Source organism: Carex rostrata, chromosome 11 (assembly GCF_964058835.1).
Source record: "Carex rostrata chromosome 11, lpCarRost1.2, whole genome shotgun sequence".
In the NCBI taxonomy this organism is placed as follows: Eukaryota; Viridiplantae; Streptophyta; class Magnoliopsida; order Poales; family Cyperaceae; genus Carex; species Carex rostrata.
The window spans coordinates 1,154,887-1,179,044 of NC_135928.1; the positions used below are offsets into that span (position 1 = coordinate 1,154,887).

Consider the following 24,158-nt stretch of genomic DNA (forward strand, 5'->3'; position numbering starts at 1 on the left):
ATGTTTGAAAGTTCAAAACTGGTATTCTGCTGAGGCAATTTCCATAGCTTAGAATATATTAACTCATTTTTTAATGTTACATTGCAATTTCATTTATTGAACTGTGTAGGAACTGGCCTATTTCTTAAAATGTCTTCATTTACTACGCAACCTCATATGTTGTACATTTTGACTAAATCCTGAGAATTAGCTTTTATCCCAAGTTATTGTAACCACACAAGAATACACTAAACTTGGATCTCTCTCAAATATAATTCACTCAACTACAAGGTATGTGTTAGAGCATCCTTTACAACAAAACAAAAAAAGGAAAACAAAAAAGAAAGAGAAAAGAAAGTAACCTAGTAAATAAAGGTAAAAATGAAGTAATTGCTGGGCTCGGACAGTAAAGATGAGTAAACAAAATTAGCAAATAAAGTAAACTCTTTTCTAAGCGGTTAAAAGAATGTCACTAATTGAATATATATGCTTCTACTTACATAAGAGTAGTCAAAAGAATTCAGTAGAAACACAATGTTATCACCACCAATCTGGTATCTTAAGCCGCCTATTCCTATGCATGGATAAATTAACATCCGGTAATTTTCTCCTAACTTCCCGCCAGATCAAATCCACCGCATCCCCTCTTTCTGCTGGGTGGTTGAATTCAAAATTATGAGATACACTTTTTAACCTCCCCCACATCTCTATCCATCTCTCTCTAGGGAAATTTCTCAATTGTTCAAGCAGATAATTGGGCGTGAGAGCTTCATTTACAGAGAAAAACAAGGAGAATTCAGTGTAATCTATCTCGTCTTCAAAAGGGAGCTCAATACGGTCACTGATTATGACTGGTACACAATGGCTGACAATGGCATCAAAGAGGCGGCATGAGGAGGGCGTGTCTCCAGCAGGGCTCAGACAAAATTTTGACTTCCTCATTCCATCAGTTGACTGTAAAAGATGGTAAGGAGGTATTAGTTGGATTTTGAATCAAGTTATCAACTTAAGTGCGATGTTCAACCTACACATGCTCCAAATTTAAACTGCTCAAGTTATTTACAGTGGCATAATTAAGCAAGTAATAATAAAGTCTAGTTAAAAAATTAACTAAATTTTAATATTTGCAAGCTAATTTTGTCAGTTTCAGTAGGGTTATACAACCCCACTCCAACCCACCTAGCTCCACCTCTGCTGATATGGCAAAAAACTTTTAAGCCTTTTTAGAAAAATAAAAATAAAAGTCTTCCCCATTGTGATAATACAATCCAGTAGTATAATACTGGAATTGAAACTTAGTTTTTTGAATCAAAATTCTAACAATGGATCTTTTATCAAGACAAATTTGCCTGAAAAACCATCAAGAGGGTCACAGTTTTTATATTTTCTCCCTCTAAAATTCTGGGAAGATGCTATGTAATACTTGTGGCAAGTTGAATTTTTGTTCCTAATAAATTGTGCTAGTTTGTATATTCACAAATGAACTTAATTACCCAGCATTTTCACATGCTTTATATCAAAACATATCTTCCTGTTACCCCAAATATCATAAAGGTATCTCTTGTTTACTCACAATAAAACAAAATTAACTTACTGCCTTGATGCCTTCGCCAGTAGCAAAGCTATCCTCGAAATGCACATCTTCATGCCCTTTAAACATCTTTGCAAGTTTTGCACGGACAACTCCTTCCTAAAAAGGAAAATAGGGAAAGGTTAAGAAAAATTGTCACACTTCAAGTCCCATTATTAGAAGATAACAGCTAATCTAGAGGGTAAAAAGTAGTACAATGTGAGCTCATGGCAACATTACACAAAAATATCACATACACCTCACCCAGTTCCTTCAAAATACAGCACACCTTTTGCTTTGATAAACCTTAGAAAATGGCATTTCGAGCATTTTTTTTTAATAAAAGTGGCAATCAATCTGAGTTCCCTATGTTTTGGTAAAAAAAATCAACTACGTACTGCTTTTCTGATGGTGCGGCCTCTGAAAAAGAGAAGAGTTGGCCGGGAATCAAAAGGATCAGTCGGGTCATCGTCCAGAAACGAACTGACAACATGCACGTAAGGGGCAACGACATCTTTTCTCAGGTAGGACACATCCACAGGTAACCGTGCAAAATCAGACACAACAAGCATTGATGAATTCAATAAATTTCGATGAAATCTAAAGGCATTGGGGTGGTGCATTGGAATGACGTGGTCACGACCAGCAGACCTTTGGTAGAACTTGGAGCTTCTAAGAATTTCTAGAAGGTCAACCTGATAAAAATTGACCAAAAGTGAAAACCATTACATACTGATCCCACACTGAATGCAGAATATTGTTCTCTGTCTCAATAAACCACGATCAATATGCTCATTTAAACAAACCAGCATCTGCTAGTACTAGTGGCATGCTAATGTTGATGCCAGGACTGACAGCACACTGCTGCTTGGTCTAAAGACTATACCAAAAAGAAGCCCTGAATGATGGATGTTGATGCCACACCGTAGCTGTACATTCTAATTACAGTCTTATATGTAACAGTACTGATACATGTATGATGTAGCTACTGTACTGAAAGATGCAAAAAAAAAAAAATGTTTATGTCCAACTTAAGTATTCTGGTTTCAACCAACATTGCCAAGAAAATGGGTCCCATTAACAACTGGCTGCTTTGCAGTCTTTAAAAATATATCAAATGTATAAAGGCCTTCGCAAGTTAACATAAATGCACCCAGTTCAGATGGTGTATTGGTGTATAAAAAGGTTACTTTTTTGTTGTTTTTTAAAGTTATTTAACTTTAGCAGTCAAGCACAAGTTCCTGGATAAAGTTTGTCCTAGAGTGAAGCAACTTCTTAAACACACCAAACTAGACAATGAAGAACAGAGTTATCCTCTAAAACAAGAAAGGTTCAAACATAATGTAACAAGGTCCATTGTTCATAACCCCTTAATTTTGGCACAAAATCACTCAAATGAAGTACGAACTTCCTTTATATCTAAATATAAGAAGGCAACTTACATATACTCTTTCCTAAAAATCAATGCATTACCATTAATAAAGGTTGAAGTATAATTAATTGCGGCATGCAAAAGTGCATGCAATTGAAACAACTGGCCATGAAACAAATATGCTTGCATTGCGGCATTGCCGAGAAAAGGTAATTGTAAACTGCAAACCATTATTGAACAGATGAACAAATTAAGAACTGAAAGTTGCAAACAACAAAGAGAAGAACACTCAGATAGTTAAGGTGACTTGAACAGCTATCAAAATTTGAAAGGGCACCGATGCAACAAAGAAAATAAGTTTGAGAGACGAGAAAAATGTACTTGGAGCTGGCGATCGATCTCTGTATCAGGATCTGTCATGTTACGCCCATGCACATTGAAGCTCAGTGACGAGAAAAATGGCACGAAGAACACATCGGCCTCGTCTCCATTCCAAACTCTGACGACACCAATTCCATTATCTCCTCGTTTATCACCTGGCAAGATCTCTTGCGAGGCGAGAGAACCCATCATCCAGTACTCCACACTGTGCTGCCTTTTAATCCCGGATCCTTCTGGCCATGGCGGGAAGGGGGGGTCGTTGGTCGTGTTGCGATCACTACCTGAGGCGGAGGAAGGTGAGAGCATGGCGAGATTGAATCGAGGAGGGAGATCGTACATGTAGACCTTTAAAGGGCGGTCGCTGGTTGATGCAACGGAGAGGCAAGGTGAAAAGGACAGGAGACGAGAGGCAATCGAGGAATTGGAGAGGAAGAAGAGAAGAGAGGCGGGGATGAGGAGGAGGAGGAAAGAGAGGGCGGTTGTCGCGGCCAGCGAGAGCTTGGCAGCCATTTTGGTCGGGACTGGAGATCTGCGGTTTTTCTGGTGTTTAGTTGGTACATAATTACGTGCGATGTCACGTTTTGTTCGTTACTTCGTTTTCTTTTCGCTTTTTTTGTGCAGTCCTTCGGTCAGTGCGTGTCATGTTTTGTTCGTTTTTATTACCTATCAAGGAAGCATTCAGATTATGTATTACATATTCCCTGATCAGACTGGGTGTTCAGAGTGGCTGACATGTGGGCCGTGTACCATCAGGATCATTTTGAAACCAAACTTGTGTTGTGAGACGGAATCAGGTAGTTATCAGAGATATGGCCGGATTTAATCAGGTCCGTCGAATACATAAATTAGGAATAACTGTACTCCTAAAATTGGACTTTCACATCCATGAGACCATGACTGTCAATTTCAGTTGCGCACGAGATAAAAGATGTGGCGCGAACAAAACTCAAATTACTTTTAAATTTTTAAACAAGACTATACACTACTCCCAATTCACTTGCTCCCGTTTTTAATTTCATTTTTCTGATCTTACTTTTTGTTATTAAAATAACTTATTGTTTCGCATAAAAGATTTACTTTCATAGGGTGGTGATGGTGGTGATTGATGAATTACGATCCTCTAGAACAACTCAAAGATTGAGTTTGGATCTGGACCGTCCGATTAAAATTCGCACGAATATTGAAGAGACAGTAAATTCCAACTAGGACCGTATTGGCCTAAATTTGATCCAACCGTCCGGATCCAAACTCAAATTTTTATTTTACGGACTTGCGACCAAGCCATATATTTCAGATCCATTATTTGAATCCAGCAAGATCAACATAATGAATAAATTAATATTGCAATATAATAATTACTAATAATTGAGTACAAAGGCAAAATTGAATTCCAGTGGGAAGGTGTTAGAGAAATTCAGTTCCGAGTTCCGACACCTGTACATGACAATTAAACAGAAATACAGTCAAACAAAGCTAGGGTGCATTCAGAATTGCTCACATCTCTCGGTACAATAACAAAAATTCACCAAAGCATGTTCTGTATTAGTATTATACCACAGAAAAAGAAAAAGAGAAAAGTTTAAATAAAATTAAAGAACAACGAGACAACTATCAAAAAAATGAAATGTAAAAAAAAAAATAATAATAATTTAACAAAGCCCGTATACTGACTGATCAAAGGACACTTAGGAAGCCTCCCTCCCCCTAGGGTTTCCTGGGACCCCCTGAAACCCTTCAAACAGATCTGCAACATGATTTTCAAGATCTTCTGGTGCATATTTTATATACCTCGCAGCACTTCGACCCTCAAACTGTCCTCTAGACCTTCCATAAAATGCCCGATAAGCTTGTACAGCCTTTTCAGAAATTGATATTTTCAACTCCTCTCTGAGTTGTGGGTCAGACACCCGCCAATTTGTCTGCACCCGGTATATCTCATCAAAAGCATTGTTGAAGTTCTTGAACTTCTCCTTTAGCGCATTTCTATTGGAAAATCCACTACCTCCTCCTAACCCGTCATCCCTTAAGAAAGAAAGAACCCTGGTCCAGGAAGCCCTTAGATACCCAGTCGAGTGCTGACGGATCAGGCCCCGCCTCTTGCGGACCCAATTGTCACCCAATAAGGTCTTCATCTCTGAATCCTTTACCTTCTGCACTATGTACAACAAATTATTCATTATGAAAATGTGTTGCAATGCCTCGTCTTCATACAACCTTTTCTTCTCATCTAGATTTGTCTCAAGGTAAGTGATCAAGGTTAGCATGCAGTTTCCCAAAGGGGTCAGATTAGCACCCTCAGCCATACCAGCACCTGTTCCCTTATCCGACCCATAGGCATCCTCATCAGCAAGAAGGGTATTGAGTGTACTGCTATAATCAGCGAGCAAACCAATGTAGTTCATGACATAGCGTGTCAATGGGTGTATCTCTCCATATTGCAATGGTTTCCTGGACATCTCACCACGGATTAAATTGCCAAACTCCAAAATTGTACCCTTGACTGCATCACCGAGCCGTGAAAATATCCCCTCAGCCTCTTCTCTAACAAACACCTGAGCATGGCCAGAAAACAGGGATTCTAGGTCCGGCAAAACATCAGACAGGGCTTCATACATACCCACAATCCTAAACAATTTCTCAGATGTTCTTTTACCAATTGCAACTGCATCCCCGAAATTCAATAACTGCAACACACACCCTTTAGCTGCCTCAGCAAAGCACTCATCCTTCAAACAATTAGATGACTCAAAGATAGTTTCACACACACGTTTTTCTTCTAGAAGAACACCATGCATGATTTTCAATGCTTGGATCCATTTCTTCATTTTGGAATCAAGAGTGGGCCAATCAATCTTTTGCACCTCCTCAATGCTCATTTTGTCGACCCCAAGTGAGCCCAAGCAGTCTGTTAAGGCCTCCCTCCTGGTGTCACTATATGCTTGACATAACTCGGGTTCATAACAGGATGCAATCATACGCAGTGCAATTTGTTTCAAGTCCCCAATGGTATCAGGCGACACAAGGTAAGGGACAATGACATCAGAAGAGAGAGGTAGAGAGAGAGAGTGCTCCAGCTCATCCACATGAGGTGACTCTGGATTGTCAGGTATTACTGGGGTGGGGTCAGTGGCCATACGGCGGAGAGAGACAGAGTGGTGGGAAGTGAGGGGATCGGTTGAGGATTGAGAAAGAAGATTGCGAAACTCATCCTCCAGGCGAGACATGGCAAGCTGGAGGGATGACTCGGCACGGACCCGGTACAAGGTAGGGAGTGAAGGCTCAGAAGAAAGAGTTATTAAGTCGTCAATTCCTGAGAGGTACTGTTTTGCCTCTTCAGGAGCCTCGAAGAGGGAGGAGCTTGAATTTACCGAGGAGTCCCACATGAGTACCTTTATCAGAAAAAGAAAAAAACAGAGATGTTATGAATGCGTATGCAGATAAATTCATCAGCTGTTGTAAAAGCATAAGCAAATAAAAAGTGTGCACTCTACACATTGCCAATACCAGTAATGGCTATTGGAAATTGGAATGACTTATTCTTATTTATTTTTTAAGGGTAGTGGCCTGGTGGTTATTCTTATTACTAATATAAGAGGCTTAGATCATTGCAGACAAGCAATATGTTCTAATGATATCAAAGGATGTAGGAACTACACAATAACAACTCCCAAATGGATCCCAGAGTATTAAAACTCCCAATTTTTAGTGGTTATGCCAAATGTTATATGACCTTTGTAATGACGCGTGTCAACAAAGTAAATAATGGCTGATAGGAACCTAATGACTAATGAGGGGCTTCATGTTTCTTTCAAGACAAAATTGGTCGTTGAGCCTCAATTAAGGAATCAAACTACAGTTGGGAAAGAAAAAGAAATCAGAAATCTTGATCCCTATGCAGTATCAGATGATGCCCCTGGCATGTGTACACTGGTACTGATTTCTTGCGTCGTGTCCACCGCCATTTACAGTGGTAAATGGGACATTTAAGGAACAAAATACCTAAACTGAGGAGGGCTGGGTGATGTTTTGCTAAGTTCGACATTGGATTGGCATTTGTTCAATTTTACTTTCCAGGGGTTTAACCAGAAAGAGTATTGATGTTTTGGGTTTAATGAGAAAGAATATTGATGTTTTGATATAATTAGCATAAACAGCTAGAACGGCACCCATAAAGCAAAGGTTTACAACACAAAAGGCAAACTTATTTTGAAGGCACAAAGAGTCAAATGTAAATTCATAAAAGTTAAAAATAGGAACCATGGTTTCTTCTTTGTTACTTAACAAAAAAAAAAAAAGGTATCCACGTCAAATATAGAAAATAAGATTACTGCTTAGGCTCTGACTTTATAGCTGGAAATATTCAATATTTGTCCCATCCTAAAAAGCATAACATAAATTTATAGCAATGTAAACTCATGTATTATGTGCCCAAAAAATAGATTTATGATAAAAGGGGAAAATAACGACTCACTAGGATGGACCCCTTCAAAAAGGTACAAGACAGTTTAGGGTCAAGCTTACCAGTTTCTCGGCCATTTCAAGTTTAACGCTGTCATCCTCCGAGATCCCATCTCTCTCCTTCGCTGAGATCTCGCTGCTTGCCTCGCGTTGATCGTTGACCTCATGCACGGTCGCACGTGGTGACTGTTGATATCCCTTTAGTGGCGATCCAGACTGCTCCTGCGTCGGATCTCCCCCGATCGCCGGAGTTTCCTCCCCGGAAGTAGCCGGATGATCATCTTCAGTGGCCCCACGAGAGGCGGAGGCGGCGGATGAAGGGAACAGATCATTGAAACGGTCGTCGAACCCAGACAGGATCCGCATCATGTCATCCGCTGCGTTCTTCGAGGTAGCGAGAGTCCGTACGATGTGCTGTGCGGTTAAACGCACCTTCTCGTCCGCTGCCGCCATTACTGTCGAGTGATGTAGGTGCGATAATAGGTCGGGCTTAGGGTTTGAAAGGAGAAGGAGAGCAAGGTAACTGAAAAATGTCCAAGGAAGAAGAGGAGAGCTGGAAACGGAGACTAGAGTCGAGGCGAAGAGCAATCGGGTTTTGTGTTTTTTTATTATTTGCAGTTTTGTTTTTATCTTTCTTTCTTCCCTGGATATGAACGACAAGAAAATAATTCAATCTCCTAGTTTGATTTCTTTGACCGGCCTCTTTGATGGGTCCGTTTCTCCTAAAGTAACTCAAAGTTTGAGTTTAGATATGGACCAATCCGGCTTGAGGTGAAAAGCACGGAGTCCCTTTAATATTCGTGCTAGATTATATCGAACAGTTCGGATCTAAACTCAAAATTTGAGTTAACTCAGGTAATATGAATTACTTGATGATAAGGAGAGAACCAGAGGAAAATCGTACTGGATATTAACTTCTTCGCCATATGATATGAGATGCGCAGGTAGTAGGTTTAGTTTAAACTATTAATTACTTATTTTAATCGGATAATTTATAAATAAAAAAATTAATAATAACTTTTTAAAGATTTTTCTACAGAAATTTCCGCTCGAATTAATATGTTACTTTATATTGTACATATTTTTAGTGTTTTCAAAAAAATATTTGTGTTCAAATTTTGTAAATGCAATTTTATTATGTCTTATTTTTTTAATATAATTTTTCTTTAGTATATTTTTTTTTGGGAACCAAACTGAAAAATACTTAGTATTTTTATTTAAATAATAATACAATTTTTTTATTGTGTGGTCAGCAACTTAGATTTAAGAATTGAAAACAAGGATTACAGTCAGGGCGGATCCAGTGTATTTCAGAGGAGGGCAACTGCTCTTTTCTTATATAAATTTATAGGTTCGGTTCGACTTTGCTCCTCCCTCCCCCCCTCCGCCCCTGAATTTTATTTGCTCCCCTCTGGACTTTTGGTATTTAATTTAATGTTAAATTTAGAGTTAAAATTATGATAAATTTTTTGAATTATAATTGGTAATTAGGATTAGAAGTCAGAGTGTTGAAAATTAGAAATCAAAGCATTAGAAATTAGAAATTACAGCATTGTTTTTTTTTATCTAATACTCAATTAGCTAATGGGTTTGAACCCGATAACTATTCAAATCCGATTCTTTATTTTCTCGCCCCTCCTCAACAAAAATTATGAATCCGCCTCTGGCTTCAGTATGCAGCATGAGTTCGTATTTGAAAATATTGTGGAATAAAGTTATAATTAATAACGAGTTTTAGATTTTTAGTGAATTATATGATAATTAGTTTTTGTATAGATTGATGTAAGAGATCCAATCATTTTTGTGGGAGTGAACTAGTGATCATATCAACCAAAACTTTATCCCATGCTCCGTTTCAGGGTAAAATTACTTTACGGTGATTTCCTTAGAATTCATATCACGCGAGATACCATAATAATCTCTCCACGAATATTATTTAAAGAAAAAAAAATTCATAAACACATCAGACTTACAAATTTTAACTTCTGCTACGTCATAGCATTTTTATTATAATAAATTTGACTAATACGACATCGGTGTCGTCAGGGGTGGATCTACTGTAGCACAGGGGGGTCAGCCGCCCCTCCCTGGATTTCGAATTTTAGTGGTGATTTATTGGTACCGGTCGACTCTGCCCCTCCTTGGAAATTTTTTTGCCCCCTTTTGAGTGTTTGAGTTGTAATTCGGGTTAAATTTAGTGTTAAAATCAAAATATTTTTTTTGAATTATGATTGGTAATATTAATTATAAGTTATAGAATCAGAAATTATAAGTCAAGGTGTTGAAAAAATAAGTCAAAACATTATTTTTTTTATCGAGTACTCAATTAGTTAATGGGTTTAAATCCGATAAGCTATTTAAATCCGATTCGATATTTTTTTGCCCCTCCCTGACGAAAATCCTGGGTCCGCCCCTGGGTGTCGTATAATATTAACTTTAAAATTTATTGAATAGACTTCAAATAACTAATTTAAACCTATTTACTTTATGAGTGATGCATTTATATATATATAGAGAGAGATGGGCTATGGTGCATTGCAATGCATAGGCCATGGTGTGCATTGGACCATAAATCACCGATTCAAAGTCCAAATGACCGATCCAAACCGTTCATCTTGTTCTCCATATTAATATGTGCTTGGAGACCAAATTTTACATTTTTTGGAATTTTTTTACTATTTATTAAGCCACTTTGAAAATCGCTGATCCAACGGTGACTGTTTGGAACAGTAAAATCAGAAGCCACCGTTGGATCAGCGATTTTCAAAGTGGCTTAATAAATAGTAAAAAAATTCCAAAAAATGTAAAATTTGGTCTCCAAGCACATATTAATATGGAGAACAAGATGAACGGTTTGGATCGGTCATTTGGACTTTGAATCGGTGATTTATGGTCCAATGCACACCATGGCCTATGCATTGCAATGCACCATAGCCCATCTCTATATATATATATATATACTAGTATCATGCCCGTGCGTTGCAACGGGACGAATTATAATATTTAACATAGAGATAATAAATAATAATAAAAGAAACAACAACAAATGATTGTTTTAATACGACAATATTATTTGCATGTCAGTGCATACATATTTTTTTACAACACAAATGAAAATATATACTTAATTTGAAATTTTAGATTGAATATCAATCCTCCAATCAAACTGTCTTCCTTCTTATTATTCAATGTATCTTTTTTATATTCTTTTATATATAGAAATCTAAATTTACTTAGACATGTACTGTCTATATGATATAGTTAGAATAAAAATTAAATAGCCTTAAACTGTCTTCCTTCTTATTATCCAAAGCTATTGATGCTTTACCTTTTCTGTTTTCCTTCAAATTTTTTTTTTTTTAATCCTTACATCAATATATATAATCTAACAAATAAAAATGATATAAATTAGATTGCTACATTTGACATTGTGAGATGTAGTATTTCCTAAATTACCTTACAAATTTATTCACAGTGAAAAAAAGAGAGAACAATGATACTGAAAAAAAGAGAGAATAAAAACGAATTTGCAATAGTTTAATTAAGATATTTTCAATATTTTCCGATTACAATATTTTCTGATTACAATATTTTCCGATCTTCGTTTCTTTCTTTTTTCAAATCTTCTTTCCTTTCTTATACTAATCAAATTATTGATCTCCTTTGAGAAACTGTGCGCCACAAGAAAAAAATAATAAAAATCTGACAATATTAGCAACTATTTTTCAAGATAACAAATGGACACTTCTATATTTGTCCGTCATCAAAATATAATTAATTGTTCATGTCATTAAGCACATGAATTATATGCCAATTAAAGCTGGAGATATATGGTAAAAAAAAATTAATGCTAATTTCATTTGTTCAATTCTTGATATTACTTGTGGCAATACGTGTGGCGAGTGCATCTCTAACTAAATTTAGACTTCTACACGTAAAAAATATGCATTTCATTAAAATAAGACATATAATTTAATTGAAGGGCTGATATTTAATCCAAAAATTAATCTTTTAATCATAACCGTTGGCGGATCAGGACATCTACGTGCATAATATAAGAATGGAGATATATATATATATATATATATGGAATATGCTAGCATGTTATGCATAGCATAGAGCCCCTCCATGCAACGCCTTGGATTTCGACTTTTCAAAATCCTAACAGTCGATCCGAACCGTTTATCTTGTTCTCCATATTAATATGTATTTGGAGACCAAATTTTACATTTTTTGGAATTTTTTTACTATTTCTTTAGATTTATTGAAAATCGCTGTTTTTTTATGGTCCAGATTTGTTGAAAACAGCGATTTTCAATAAATCTAAAGAAATAGTAAAAAAATTTCAAAAAATGTAAAATTTGGTCCCCAAACACACATTAATATGGAGAACAAGATGAACGGTTCGGATCGACCCTCAGGATTTTCAAAAGTCAAAATCCAAGGCGTTGCATGGAGAGGCTCTATGCTATGCATAGCATGCTAGCATATTCCTATATATATATATATATTATTTTAGTATCAAGTCAAGTGGTCAAAAATATTGAAAAATGAATGTATTATATAACTTAAAGATTTCCACATTTGACTGCTTGACTTGATACTAAATAGATTCAAAAAATTATAAATTTTATATGTAAACGCATAACTACTAAAGTAGATTAATTTGAACGATTTGGATTCACATTTTGAAATCGATTTGATAAATTTTAAAATTAGTGTTATTTAAAATAAAATAACACTAATTTATACTAATCAGACGCTATAATAATATTCAAGCAATGTGTTACAAACATTGCTATCTATATAATATTCAAGCAATGTGTTACAGATTTGCTATCGGTAATGTGTCTGTTCTATTAAATCGCTGACAATTCTTTGTGACTTATTGAACGACCTACATCGGATATTATTATGCTGAAAAATCAGGAGAAAAAGGAAAGAAGATATGGTCCATTCAATCGACTTATAAAAGATCTTAATCCAACGGTTCATGTCAAGTTGACAAGTTTTGTGCACAAATCGTCTGTGCTTTGAATCAGTGTTGTAAAAACGTCCGTTTAAGCCAATTAATTAACTGATTAGTTGTTGACGGTGACCAAACTGTCATGAATTTTTCAATTAATCGGCCGATTATTTCTGATTATGGCCGATTATCCCCAATTAATCGCTTGTCAGTATTATGTCCGTCCGACAACCGCATACTTATTTACAACAATGCTTTGAATTTCCCCATGGCATCTTGGATGATAAGTATTGGAAAAAGGTGAATCTTATAATTTAATTATTGTTTGATTGAATATTTAACACGAGTATAAAATAAATGAAAATATTTTTTTCTTTAAAGTATATTTTATTAATTTCTAACTTGGAGTGTAGAGGAAGTTAATAAGACAAATTAACTAAATAAGAGAATGAAAAATATAAATATTATTTTCTATTCAGTTTTCTGTCTTCATGCTCTTTACTTCAGTTTTATTCATCTCGCGTGAATCAACCATAATGTAAAAGATTTGTATATTTAATTTATAAAAACTATACTAAATAATTACAACGAAATTATTCATGCTAAGAATGTGAAAATGAATTCGGTCAATTTCTTTATATTATATATGTTTCAAGTATACAAAATATATGTTTCCATAACTGTTTTAAAAGAATAATAACACGTGATTAATTACATTAGTTAGATTGGCTCTAGATTATTTATATTAGACTAACCATAACAATTATAGTTTTATTAATAATATTATTAATTGTTATGATATTATTAATATCAACCAGCAATCAAGATACACGTTAATCGTGAAATATTACTATGTTACATAGTTAGAAGAATTGTTAATTATTAGCAGCAATCAAGAATTGTTAACATGTTAATTATACTTTTTATTAGCAGTAATAATATAATGAATTATAATGATATTATTTAGAATGCAATGGGGTGGCCCGTGGCCAGGTGATACGTCCTATCTCGGAGAGAGTAGGCCGCATGCGAAATTTTTCGAGTTTGGGCTCGTCTTGCCTCAAGGAGACTCTAATATGTATTAATGTGTATCTTGATTGTTGGTTCCCGAAGTAAAAAGGTAACGAGGTATTCAGACTCTAATATGTATTAATACCTCGCTTTTGGGGCAAAGGTCCAGCCCTTGCTTAGTGAAGTTTTTTTGTCTTAAATAGATTGTCCTCTAATTATCAGTGCCGTGTTGTCAGAGCAGTTACAGGGATTGCATAGGAGCGGTGACGCTCGCATAAAATGGCGGTTACTAAATCGCATTCGTCATGTACAACCACAAAGGCGATGACCATAAGTCAATTCCAGGCTGGGCTCATGTTGGGCAAGGCCCTATTACTCCTTGTTGGGCTTTATCGTTATCTAACCGTGGAATCCAGTACACTTAATCTCGGATTGGCCCCGAATGGAAATCCCAATCAAAATTTGTTCTTAGCTCATGAGTAGTCTATGGAGACCTTTGGTACATGGTCCTCGGTCTTGAAGGTTGCCTTATAGCTGGTTCCGGTAATTGATGAAAATTGTTGGCAACTATGTATAATGTGACCTTCAATGCGGGGACTCCGTACTGAGCTCTTGAGTTATATGTGAAAGCCAATTTCACCGGCAGAGCCAACAATTCAATTATAGAATTAACCTGTGAATTGCCAGAGCCACAGTACCGGTGATCGGACCTAAACTTGTATGCCTTTAGCTAGTTCTGATCATATTCGAACCCATCAGCCTTAATCGAGTCAAACTCGAGCTCCAACCTGGGTACCTGTAGCAGGTGACCTATTTTATATCTAATTATTCCACTGTTGTTGACTAGAACGACCTTTGTCTTGGTAGATGTAGATCTTCTCTTATTTTGATTCAAGTTTTTCCTTTTGCTTATGAGAGTTTTGGTCCGTTATTTTGAGAACTCATAGATGCTTGCTGTATGCAATTGGGTATTATAGTTTTTGTTATTCATTTCATATTTGTCTTATATTGAAAATGCTATCCTGCAGAATAATGACAAGCCACATTAATGTGTTTGATTTGAAGAACTTGAAATTTTGGAAAGCAATTTTTCATGTTTGATGTGTTATAATCTAAATATTGTTGAAAAGAAAAATACATATGGCTACTAATTCCAGCTAAAGATAGAAATTACGACAAACATGTCACAAATCCCAACTAAAACTCCAATGATACCACAAAATATTCAATTAATGTTATACAAGGATGATTAAAAAAGATTATCAATTTATTTTCATGTTCTTTAGTATACCTGATTGATCAATTCATTAATACTCATAAACTATTAAAAACCTCAATTATATACTATATGCTCAAATCAGAATATTATTGTAGCTGAAGTATTAATATCTCAAGGTACTGTAATTAGATTTAGATGAAGTCTTTATGATATTTTAGCTAAGGAATGGCATGAACTCCTTTACATTATTAGTTCATCTAGTTTCACTCATTGCATAGATAAAATAGCTTGGTGATGGGAAACTTTTGGACACTTTACAGTCAAATCCATCTACCAAATGCTTAATTTATGAAGGATTAAAGCCAATAAGTATGCCATTATTTAGGATTTACCAATACCACCTAAAAATTGAATTTTTATGTGGTTGGTCCTCCATAATCGTATCTTAACTAAGAAAACTTTGAGGGTGGCCAGGAGCATTGACTTGCCATTTTTGTGCTAAGAATGAGACTATTAACTACCTCTTCCTTAAATGCCCTCAAGCACAAAAAAATATGGTTTGGTTAGGCAATGGCTCTCTCTGCTTTGATAATTGGTCATACTGTTTCGATATTTTTAACTTTTCATGCCAACTTAATTCAATCCACCAGTTAGGGTTCTTAGTTGTATTTAGTGTCGTGTGTTGGACGATTTGAAAGCTGATATCACCTTATTAGACCTATTATTTCGACTTGTTTCCATACAAAAATCTATGTTTTGAACCAACAATTAGTGTCTTTTACATTGAATATCCATAGAAGGTGGTACTGCTATGTTTTGGTTCTTACTTTGCAGGAATCAGGCGAAATCGGGCAAAATCAAGCAAATGGCAGACTTCAGGAAGATCTGATGTGAGTCGCATCACCCATGATGCGGGTCGCATCAAAGCCCAAAGCGACCTGCGATGCGACCCTCACTCCTCACTTGAAGACCAGATGATGCGAGTCGCATCACGGGTTGCCGCCCAATTCAAATTGAACCTGACAAGCCCCAAATCAGACCCGTTGCCTATAAAAGGAGGTCCTATGCCAGAATTTGGAGAGCTTTTTCCCCTTTTACATTCCAGATCACTTAGAGAGCAGAGATCAAGAGAGAAGAAAGAGATTGGAGCTTGCTTGAAGAAGAAGAGAAGAGAAGATTGCAAGATCCTCTCCAATCCACCTTGGATCTTCGAGCTTCATCATGATCTGCCTATTCTCTCTCTCTTTTATGCTTTCTTTTACCATGTTTGAGTAGATCTTTAGTTCCTAGGGCTAGGATGTAGTCTCTAAACTTTGTCTTTGAGTTGCATGTTGTTTTGATATAAGTTTGAACTTGTGTGATTCTTTGTTTGAGTATTCATTGATTGCTTGATTTTGATTGCTTGATTGATTCTTGATTGTCTACTGTTAGATGTCTATAGCATCTCTTCTAGTAATTTGGCCTTGATGTTTCTTGCAATTGAGATTTAGTATTTGAAGTAGATTTATGATCAATAGTAGCCGAGAGGTGAACTTTCCATTATCGAAAGGTTGTGGATACTTCTAGCAAACCAGACAATCAATTTAGGTTAGATACCAGTAGGTGAGAGCTACAGGTTGAAGCCTCGCACAAGAAATCAACTTAGATACGAACACATGTCAGCTCAGCTCGAGGGCCAAGCGACCCGCATCAGAGATGATGCGAGTCGCATCATACGGGTCGCATCAGAGATGATGCGAGTCGCATGATAGGTCCAGAGAGGGCAAAGTTTGGGATGAAATCTGAAACTCTGGGAGCGCCTTTTATCATTGTTCAAAACCAAAACCTTTAATTGCTTTCATTTACTGTTAATTGAATTGTCGCTCAAAATTAGGAAATATAAACAAACCAAACCCAACTTTTCACACTTCTAGTACCTAACTCAGATTAGTAAGAATTTAGAGTCGAATTATTCCGTCCCTGAGGATCGATACCTTATTATACTATATGGATAGGGTTGTGCACTTGCAATCTTAGACGAGAGTAGATTCAAGGTTTAAACTGGTACAGCTAGCTGTACCTGAAACTTTGTAGCATACTTTTGTAAGCGAACAAAAGCAAAGAAATAAAATTTGTTTTCAATCTAGTAATGGTAAAAGTGTTCGATCTATTATATTTAGTGTCGCATGGATAAAAGAATCAAAGAAGCTGCAGAGGAATGACTACTTGAGGATATCAACGCAATACCCCTTCATGTTTGGGATCCTGCTGACAATCAACTGATAGTGTATTAGGGTGTTGCGACTGAAGAAACAACCTTTATTCTGTTGTTGAGGGATGCTGGTTCCCCAGCTTGATTTGCTATGAAGAAGAACAAAGATTTTTGTATAGATCTGAGTTTAGGATCCTTACTTTACCTTAGCACTATCATATGCGGCTTAGTATTAGCTTGTTGTTTTGCTATGACTATTTTTTGGTGGCTTGTTAAATGCAGAGCCTTTGTGTTTTGCTCTACATTAGTGCTTTATGGTTTCTTCATCTGTAAATTATCTTTGCCAGTTTCTGTTAACTATTTCAACTTGTTATGTCACTCTATAGTACATGATCAATGAGAAAAACACTCGTAAAATATGTTTTATGGATTCATTGTTTTGTCTGCATACTACACACATGCTTGGCATATTCCAGCCTCTCTTAGCCATATTCTCAGCTGTCAGTATCTTTTTGTAATACATAAGCCACGCAAACACTTTGAACCTAGGAGACACTTTCATCTTATGCTCTTTGAATGAATACATTATATCTAGGCTCATTCTTCATCTCCAAATAGACACTGATTCCTGATTTAGTTGTTGTTGTCTGATCATGATATTACATAAATTACCAAACTACTACACACTTTTTGGAGAGACCAAACTCAAGAACCATGATCTCATGTTCTGATTTTAGAATGACTCTTAAACCATTATCACTGGTTCCAAAGTCAGCTTATACAATTATAGAAATTCATCTTTTAAGAACCCCTCTCCCTCTCCCCAGTTATGAGACCAAAATTTTGTTGAATTGCCATTGCCTATGAGGCTATGACCTTTATAATAAATTGTTCACAAAATATTTTTGCTTTATATAAGGTACGTTTAAAGAATTTGCAATTTGGTACTTCCCTCACCTCATTATTATCATAGAAATATATGAATAATGATTTTCATAACATTGGTTATGGTTTACACCATCGCCAGTACCATTTAGCTAATAGGACAATATTGAAGGTATGTAAATCTATAATTCTCAATCCTCCATTTTCTTAAGTTTACATATTAATTCCCAGTTAGCCAATGAAAATCCCCTTCTTTCTCCTTCTGTAGCATTTTTCTTCCATAAAAACTTCCTTCTTATTTTATCAATTTCATGAATTACCCATTCTGGTAATTTGAAGACTGACATGAAATGGATTGGAACTTGTGATTACACAACATTTATCAATACTAACCTTACAACTATTGATAATTGCTTTGCAGTCCACCCTTGTAGTCTTTGACTTACTTTCTATATCAAAGGCATGTATGCTCTTTTGGGCAAATTTTTGTCTGACAAGTTTGTTTTGAACTTTATTTTATTATAATTGTTAATTATAGTTGTTAATTAAATTTGTTCTGAACATTATTCTATTATAGATACATGGTTTTTGTCAGTAATCTTTCAAAAGTTTTTAACCCACTAACATATCCAAACTACTTCCAGCATTACCTCTAAATATATATTAATCCAAAAATTATAACAACAAACTAAACACAGGGCATTCAATTACATGAATGCACTACAAACAAATAACACTGGCATCTTCTTAGACTGTAGCCTCAAACAAAGTAGCATCATCTTGTATCGGCTGCGGACCCTCTCTATCAAGGAATAGAGAACTTATAAATGTTTCTCTCTAATCTGACCAAGTAATGTACATATCCTTTAATACTTATCTATAATTTCTTCCTTGCTAAGCCTAAATCATTCGCTAGGACCACCAGCTGCCAAATCTGACTTAAGTAGAGAAGCATTATTTGGGCCGAAATTATAATAATGTGGTTTTAGCCCGTTGAAGTTATTCGACCCAGGAGGCACATTCTTTCCTTTCTTCCCTTTCGTTTCTTTACTGCCTTTCTTGCTTTTGAGTAACAATCAATACATATCTTCTGAAGTTCCATTCTTAATTTTTATTTTGCATCAAATTAAATAAACGAGTGAGAAAGAGCGCATCCTAATTTCTAACTCTGTGGAGAACGGAAATGGGAAGGGGAAGGGAGGATCGAGAGTGGTCGGAGGTTGCAAGAGGGTGGTGCGGTGTCGGCTTGAGTGAGTCAAGAGGGGCGGGAGGTGTGGAAAGGGTGAGAGCTATGTTACCCCGATACTTCAATATAGGATCCGTATCCGTATCGGATATTGATACGCGTCCGATACGGCCACGATACGTATTAGATCTAACGCACTGATACGGTCGTCGATACGGGTCTGACACGCATCCGATACACACGACACACATTTGATATGCGCCTGTATGCCCGTTCACCGCGGTAAAGCTGTGCACCAACGAACTTCTCCATGCACTGCGCGTGAACCGAAATATAAAATTTTTGTTTGAGCGATGCAAGATTTGAACCCATGCTAGGAAGTTTAGCACCATTGCACTTTTCCACTACGCCACCTCATTGTTTATGTTAGAATTGAGTATCTTTTGATATATAATATATACTTCCGCTATTGTACCCAGTATTTTTTATATTTATATAATTGAATTAATATTATAATTAAATTAATAAAACATATATAATAGGCTATCGTATTCGGATTTTTTAAAAATTATTGTATCGTCATATCCATATCATCCATATCGTATTCGATACGATATCCGTATCCGTATCCATGCAACATAGGGTGAGAGAAAAGCGTCATAACTCGTAAGCGTTGGAATCGGGAGCGGGCTTGGACCGTGGGGGAGAGAAAGGGGGGTTGATAAAGAATTGGAGGCAACTGGACCTCTGACTCAGCGCTATCATCCGCACGATCTTAGCGCGGATCTGAAGGTTGAGGATTGCAGGCCTGAAAAGAGGGAGGCATTTTAATTTAATAAAAGCCCATCTGAGATGTATCTCATATTCGGCCCAATAGGGTAGGGTTTTTCTCATGTTTCCGTATAAAAACTACGCACCTGTCTTTCTCTTTCTCTGTCGCCGCCGCCGCCTCACACCTCTCTCCAGACTGCAGCGCAGCGATGGTACCTCTCCATCTCGCTTTTCTAAATATCTCAATTGGTTTCTGGATTGAAATTTATGTATTCATCGATTATCTTTTTGTGTTTTTATCTGATGGCAGGTGAAGTACTCGAGAGAACCCGTTAATGTCACCAAGTGTAAGATCTCACATCTTCCAGTTCATTTCACGTTATTTTTTTTCTATCTACATTTGTTTGAATGGGTCGTTTCTCCGATCTAATCGAATCAGATCATCATTTCCATGATTTTAACATTGTAGCTTAAACTGATTATATTTTCTCCTGTATTTTGCAGCCGCCAAGGCTATGGGCCGTGACTTGAGGGTTCACTTCAAGGTTAGTTTATGTTTGCTGTAATTTTCTCACTTTTCGGCACTTGTAATTGTAAACATATGATATCAAATTATTGTTAGGGGTGGTATAGCGTCAGTTATTGTCTTATGGTGTTTTCCCTTAGGTCTTTCTGTATTTAGTGGTGACGAATCAATGATGCCTGCAGTAGAATATGTGTTCTAAGATTTCTTCTCTCACTTGTTGGTTACTTCATTTTGATTGATATACAATATGTATATTGCTGGTTTGATTTTATAAAAGGGCCTATATTGTTTTAAAAGCCTGGTAATCTGGTTTTTGTTCATTGTCCTATAATTGTGCTTTTGGACATGTATGTGATCTAAGATTTATTCTCTTGCAAGCCTCCAGTAGTGTGTTTTTATGTGTATCCTAGTTTGAATACGTGGGTTGTTGTTTTGAGTTGTTTATGTGTTCTGATTTGGCTAACCTAATTTAGTTTGATTAGATAGATTTAATTCATGAGTTCTATGAAACTAATATTATACACTATTATTGTATTTTATAATAATAATAATAATGTAGCATATCTCGAAAGTCATGTTGATAGTTATTTTGTCAGTAAATTGAATTCATGAAATTTTTTGGTTTCATCAAGGTGCAACCTAAAGTATAAAAGCAGGGTGTTGTTTTGTTTTATAGAACAGTGCTCTCATAAACTTTAGGGAAAATAATTCGATGTTATTGGGTGAACCATTTGACCACACAATGCCATCTGGTTCAGTAAACGATGATACATTTATTGACATTACTTTATCTTCTGTTGTTATAGCTTGTATGCCTGATTTCTTAAATTGGTCTTTTGATTGTAGTTGATGTTCATTTTTTTTGTATTAGATTCAACTGGTCAGGGGAAACATTTGTGCAATAATCTACTCTTTAGGAATATATTATGCTATATGTGACTTTTTTAATATGTTTGCGAAAACCTTATTATGGGCTTTAATTTAATGTTTAGTTAGATAATTGTAACCTAATGAAAAGCATGGTTCTGTTAAGTATCTGTCAGCAGAGCTATCGTTAAACTTTAGGGATATAAAATCAATGTTATTGGGTGAACCTTTTGGTTAGATTTTTCTATGGCAGAAGGTTCAGTAAACAGTGATACATGGTTTTTTGCTTGTGTGCACTCTTTTAGTCAATGATTGTTATTAACTAATGAAAAAGCAAAAACCTTAATATGGGCTATTTAATTGCATATTTAGTTAGATAATCATAACCTAATGAAAAAGCATGGTTCTGTTTAGTTTCAGTCAGCAGAGCTATCGTCAAACTTTAGGGATATAAAATCAATGTTATTGGGTGAACCTTTTGGTTAGATTTTTCTATGGCAGAAGGTTCAGTAAACAGTGATACATGGTTTTTTGCTTGTGCACTCTTTTAGTCAATGAGTGTTATTAACTAATGAAAAAGAAAAAACCTTAATATGGGCTATTTAATTGCATATTCAGTTAGATAATCATAACCTAATGAAAAAGCATGGTTCTGTTTAGTTTCAGTCAGCAGAGCTATCGTCAAACTTTAGGGATATAAAAACAATGTTATTGGGTGAACCTTTTGGTTAGATTTTCCTATGGCAGAAGGTTCAGTAAACAGTGATACATGTTTTTGCTTATGTGCACTCTTTTAGTCAATGATTGTTATTGATGTATTTAAATTCATCACCACTTCTTTTTTTGCGAACTTTTCTGTCTGTAGTCAGTTCACAAGTCATTTGATGTATTCATCAGTTATGTATTTGTTACATGATAACCAAATACAATTATGAACAACATAAATATTATTTTTGCTGTCTATACTCTACACTAACAGTGTGCATTCTTTCTATTTTTCTTTATTATAGAACACAAGGGAGACAGCGTTTTCCATTAGGCGTATGCCGTTGGGGAAAGCAAAGAGGTACCTTGAAGATGTTATTGCACACAAGCAGGCAATCCCCTTCCGCCGTTTCTGCGGTGGTGTGGGCCGTACTGCACAGGCCAAGAACCGCCATTCTAATGGTCAGGGACGCTGGCCTGCCAAGTCAGCCCGCTTCGTCCTTGATCTGCTCAAGAATGCTGAGAGCAATGCTGAGGTCAAGGGGCTTGATGTGGATAACCTATACATTTCTCACATCCAGGTCAATCAGGCCCAGAAGCAGCGTCGCCGCACCTACCGTGCTCATGGAAGAATCAATCGTATGGTTTTCTTATTTTCTTCTATCTTATTTCTTGTATTATAGCTCTCCTGAAGACAAGCCATTTCTGGCTGTGTTCATTTCTTGTATTGTAATAAATGAATTTTTGATCGAGGTCTGGTAGGCTATAAATTCTGACTTCGACATAACTTCATTTTCAGCTTACATGTCTTCACCATGCCACATTGAGCTGATCTTGTCAGAGAAGGAAGAGGCTGTCAAAAAGGAGGTAGTTTTTTGTTAATCTCTCTCCCAATGAACTTTTTGTGTTATTTGAAATGATTTGAAAAATGAAGAAAGAACATAGTTTTGTATGGATTGCCCTCTCGAACTAAATAGTTTGATAGATGTAAATGACATATAATTTGTTATATTTGTTTTTATGAACAGCCTGAGACTCAGATTGCACCAAGAAAGGGAAAGGCAACTCAAGTTCAAGCAGCTTAAAGTCTTAATTTTGAGAGAGACCTCCTCGGATTTGATAGTTCTTTCGGAGTTTATTTAGTTGGACTTAGTAGTTCAAAACTGGGCATCTTTTTTTGTTGAAGGACAGGAAAGCAAATTTTGTGTATGGAAATTTTTTATTTTTCAGTTCAACTAGTGTATTACAATGTTTTTGTTTGGTCGTACTGCATGCTTGAGTTAGTGACATCTGTTACCAATTACCATGAATCATTGTTTTCATCCTAGCCGAACTACTGCACATTTTTTTAATGAATTGCGGTTCCTATATATGGAAAGAACACTTTACCCAATATTTTATCTTAAGTTGGGCACATAACTTTGTGCTGGGTGACAATTGTCAGTCCTAAAGAAATGCGCTTTATGTTGAATTTACAGATATAAACTACAAAGTATGTAGAATTAAACTTATTATGGTAAAAATTTAAGCAGCATTACTTTTACGTGCATAACCAAAACCTACTAAAAGAGAAACTTGGTAACTGCTATGTGCGCATGGTTTAAGTACTGGTTCTTTTTGGTTTTTTGTTATTATTGCCGATTTGAATTTGATCTGAACTCCCAAATTGTTTGGTTTATGTTATTTATATTAATATTTCTCAATCATCCACGACCACTAACCTCATTTATTACGTAGGCTTTAATTAATTGGTACGACCACCGACCGACCGAGGTCATTAATTGATGGATCGATGAGTCATATATTATAATGGGCAAGATACATGTATTATGCTGATATCTTATTTTCTAATGTTGTATTTACAAACTGTACCAGAGAAGAAAGAACTATAAGATCAATTGTGAGATAACGTTTCCACGCATCACTGGGCATCCGGATGAATGTCACTGGGCATCACTGGGCTTCAGGTTGTTTTGGGGTGCGCATTGACGCGTGTGTTATGCTTTTCAATGGTCCAATGCAAACTCCACACTCCAGATATGATGACCTATTGGCAGTAAATTACCTGAGA

General features: G+C 36.1%; 3 protein-coding genes and 4 non-coding genes across 7 annotated transcripts; 5 read left to right on the plus strand and 2 right to left on the minus strand.

Moving 5' to 3' along the window:
- Nucleotides 1-392: 392 nt before the first annotated feature.
- On the minus strand, nt 393-3,876 carry LOC144561460 (Exostosin family protein). Its single transcript, XM_078310418.1, has 4 exons — nt 3,303-3,876; nt 1,948-2,244; nt 1,574-1,669; nt 393-933 (listed from the first exon to the last, which is right to left on the minus strand). The coding sequence occupies exons 1-4, from the start codon at nt 3,810-3,812 to the stop codon at nt 520-522; spliced, it is 1,317 nt and encodes a 438-aa protein (XP_078166544.1). The 5' UTR covers nt 3,813-3,876; the 3' UTR covers nt 393-519.
- Nucleotides 3,877-4,823: 947 nt separating this feature from the next.
- On the minus strand, nt 4,824-8,423 carry LOC144561738 (exocyst complex component EXO70B1-like). The gene is made up of 2 exons (XM_078310826.1): nt 7,824-8,423; nt 4,824-6,691 (listed from the first exon to the last, which is right to left on the minus strand). The coding sequence occupies exons 1-2, from the start codon at nt 8,211-8,213 to the stop codon at nt 4,988-4,990; spliced, it is 2,094 nt and encodes a 697-aa protein (XP_078166952.1). The 5' UTR covers nt 8,214-8,423; the 3' UTR covers nt 4,824-4,987.
- An 11,648-nt stretch (nt 8,424-20,071) lies between these two features.
- LOC144561757 (large ribosomal subunit protein uL22) lies at nt 20,072-23,357 on the plus strand. Its single transcript, XM_078310849.1, has 6 exons — nt 20,072-20,201; nt 20,300-20,336; nt 20,494-20,534; nt 22,393-22,726; nt 22,887-22,954; nt 23,116-23,357. Exons 1-6 carry the CDS (start codon nt 20,199-20,201, stop codon nt 23,170-23,172), a joined length of 540 nt encoding a protein of 179 aa, XP_078166975.1. The 5' UTR covers nt 20,072-20,198; the 3' UTR covers nt 23,173-23,357.
- Nucleotides 21,162-21,290, plus strand: LOC144562507 (small nucleolar RNA snoR74). Its single transcript, XR_013514123.1, has one exon. It is a non-coding gene; the product is annotated as a small nucleolar RNA snoR74 (small nucleolar RNA).
- On the plus strand, nt 21,527-21,661 carry LOC144562510 (small nucleolar RNA snoR74). Its single transcript, XR_013514125.1, has one exon. It is a non-coding gene; the product is annotated as a small nucleolar RNA snoR74 (small nucleolar RNA).
- On the plus strand, nt 21,775-21,909 carry LOC144562509 (small nucleolar RNA snoR74). Its single transcript, XR_013514124.1, has one exon. It is a non-coding gene; the product is annotated as a small nucleolar RNA snoR74 (small nucleolar RNA).
- On the plus strand, nt 22,021-22,155 carry LOC144562511 (small nucleolar RNA snoR74). Its single transcript, XR_013514126.1, has one exon. It is a non-coding gene; the product is annotated as a small nucleolar RNA snoR74 (small nucleolar RNA).
- Nucleotides 23,358-24,158: the final 801 nt, after the last annotated feature.

Bases quoted from the DNA above. Each gene is read 5' to 3' on its own strand.
- LOC144561757 (XM_078310849.1), top strand. The intron at 22,727-22,886 runs GTATGGTTTTCT...CTTCATTTTCAG, and splicing joins TGCTCATGGAAGAATCAATC to CTTACATGTCTTCACCATGC. The intron at 22,955-23,115 runs GTAGTTTTTTGT...TTTTATGAACAG, and splicing joins AAGAGGCTGTCAAAAAGGAG to CCTGAGACTCAGATTGCACC.
- LOC144561738 (XM_078310826.1), bottom strand. From the start codon at position 8,213: ATGGCGGCAGCGGACGAGAAGGTGCGTTTAACCGCACAGCACATCGTA. The intron at 6,692-7,823 runs GTAAGCTTGACC...TTTCTGATAAAG, and splicing joins TTGAAATGGCCGAGAAACTG to GTACTCATGTGGGACTCCTC.
- LOC144561460 (XM_078310418.1), bottom strand. From the start codon at position 3,812: ATGGCTGCCAAGCTCTCGCTGGCCGCGACAACCGCCCTCTCTTTCCTC. The intron at 2,245-3,302 runs GTACATTTTTCT...AATTTTTATCAG, and splicing joins AGATCGATCGCCAGCTCCAA to GTTGACCTTCTAGAAATTCT. The intron at 1,670-1,947 runs GTACGTAGTTGA...TTTCCTTTTTAG, and splicing joins GCCGCACCATCAGAAAAGCA to GAAGGAGTTGTCCGTGCAAA.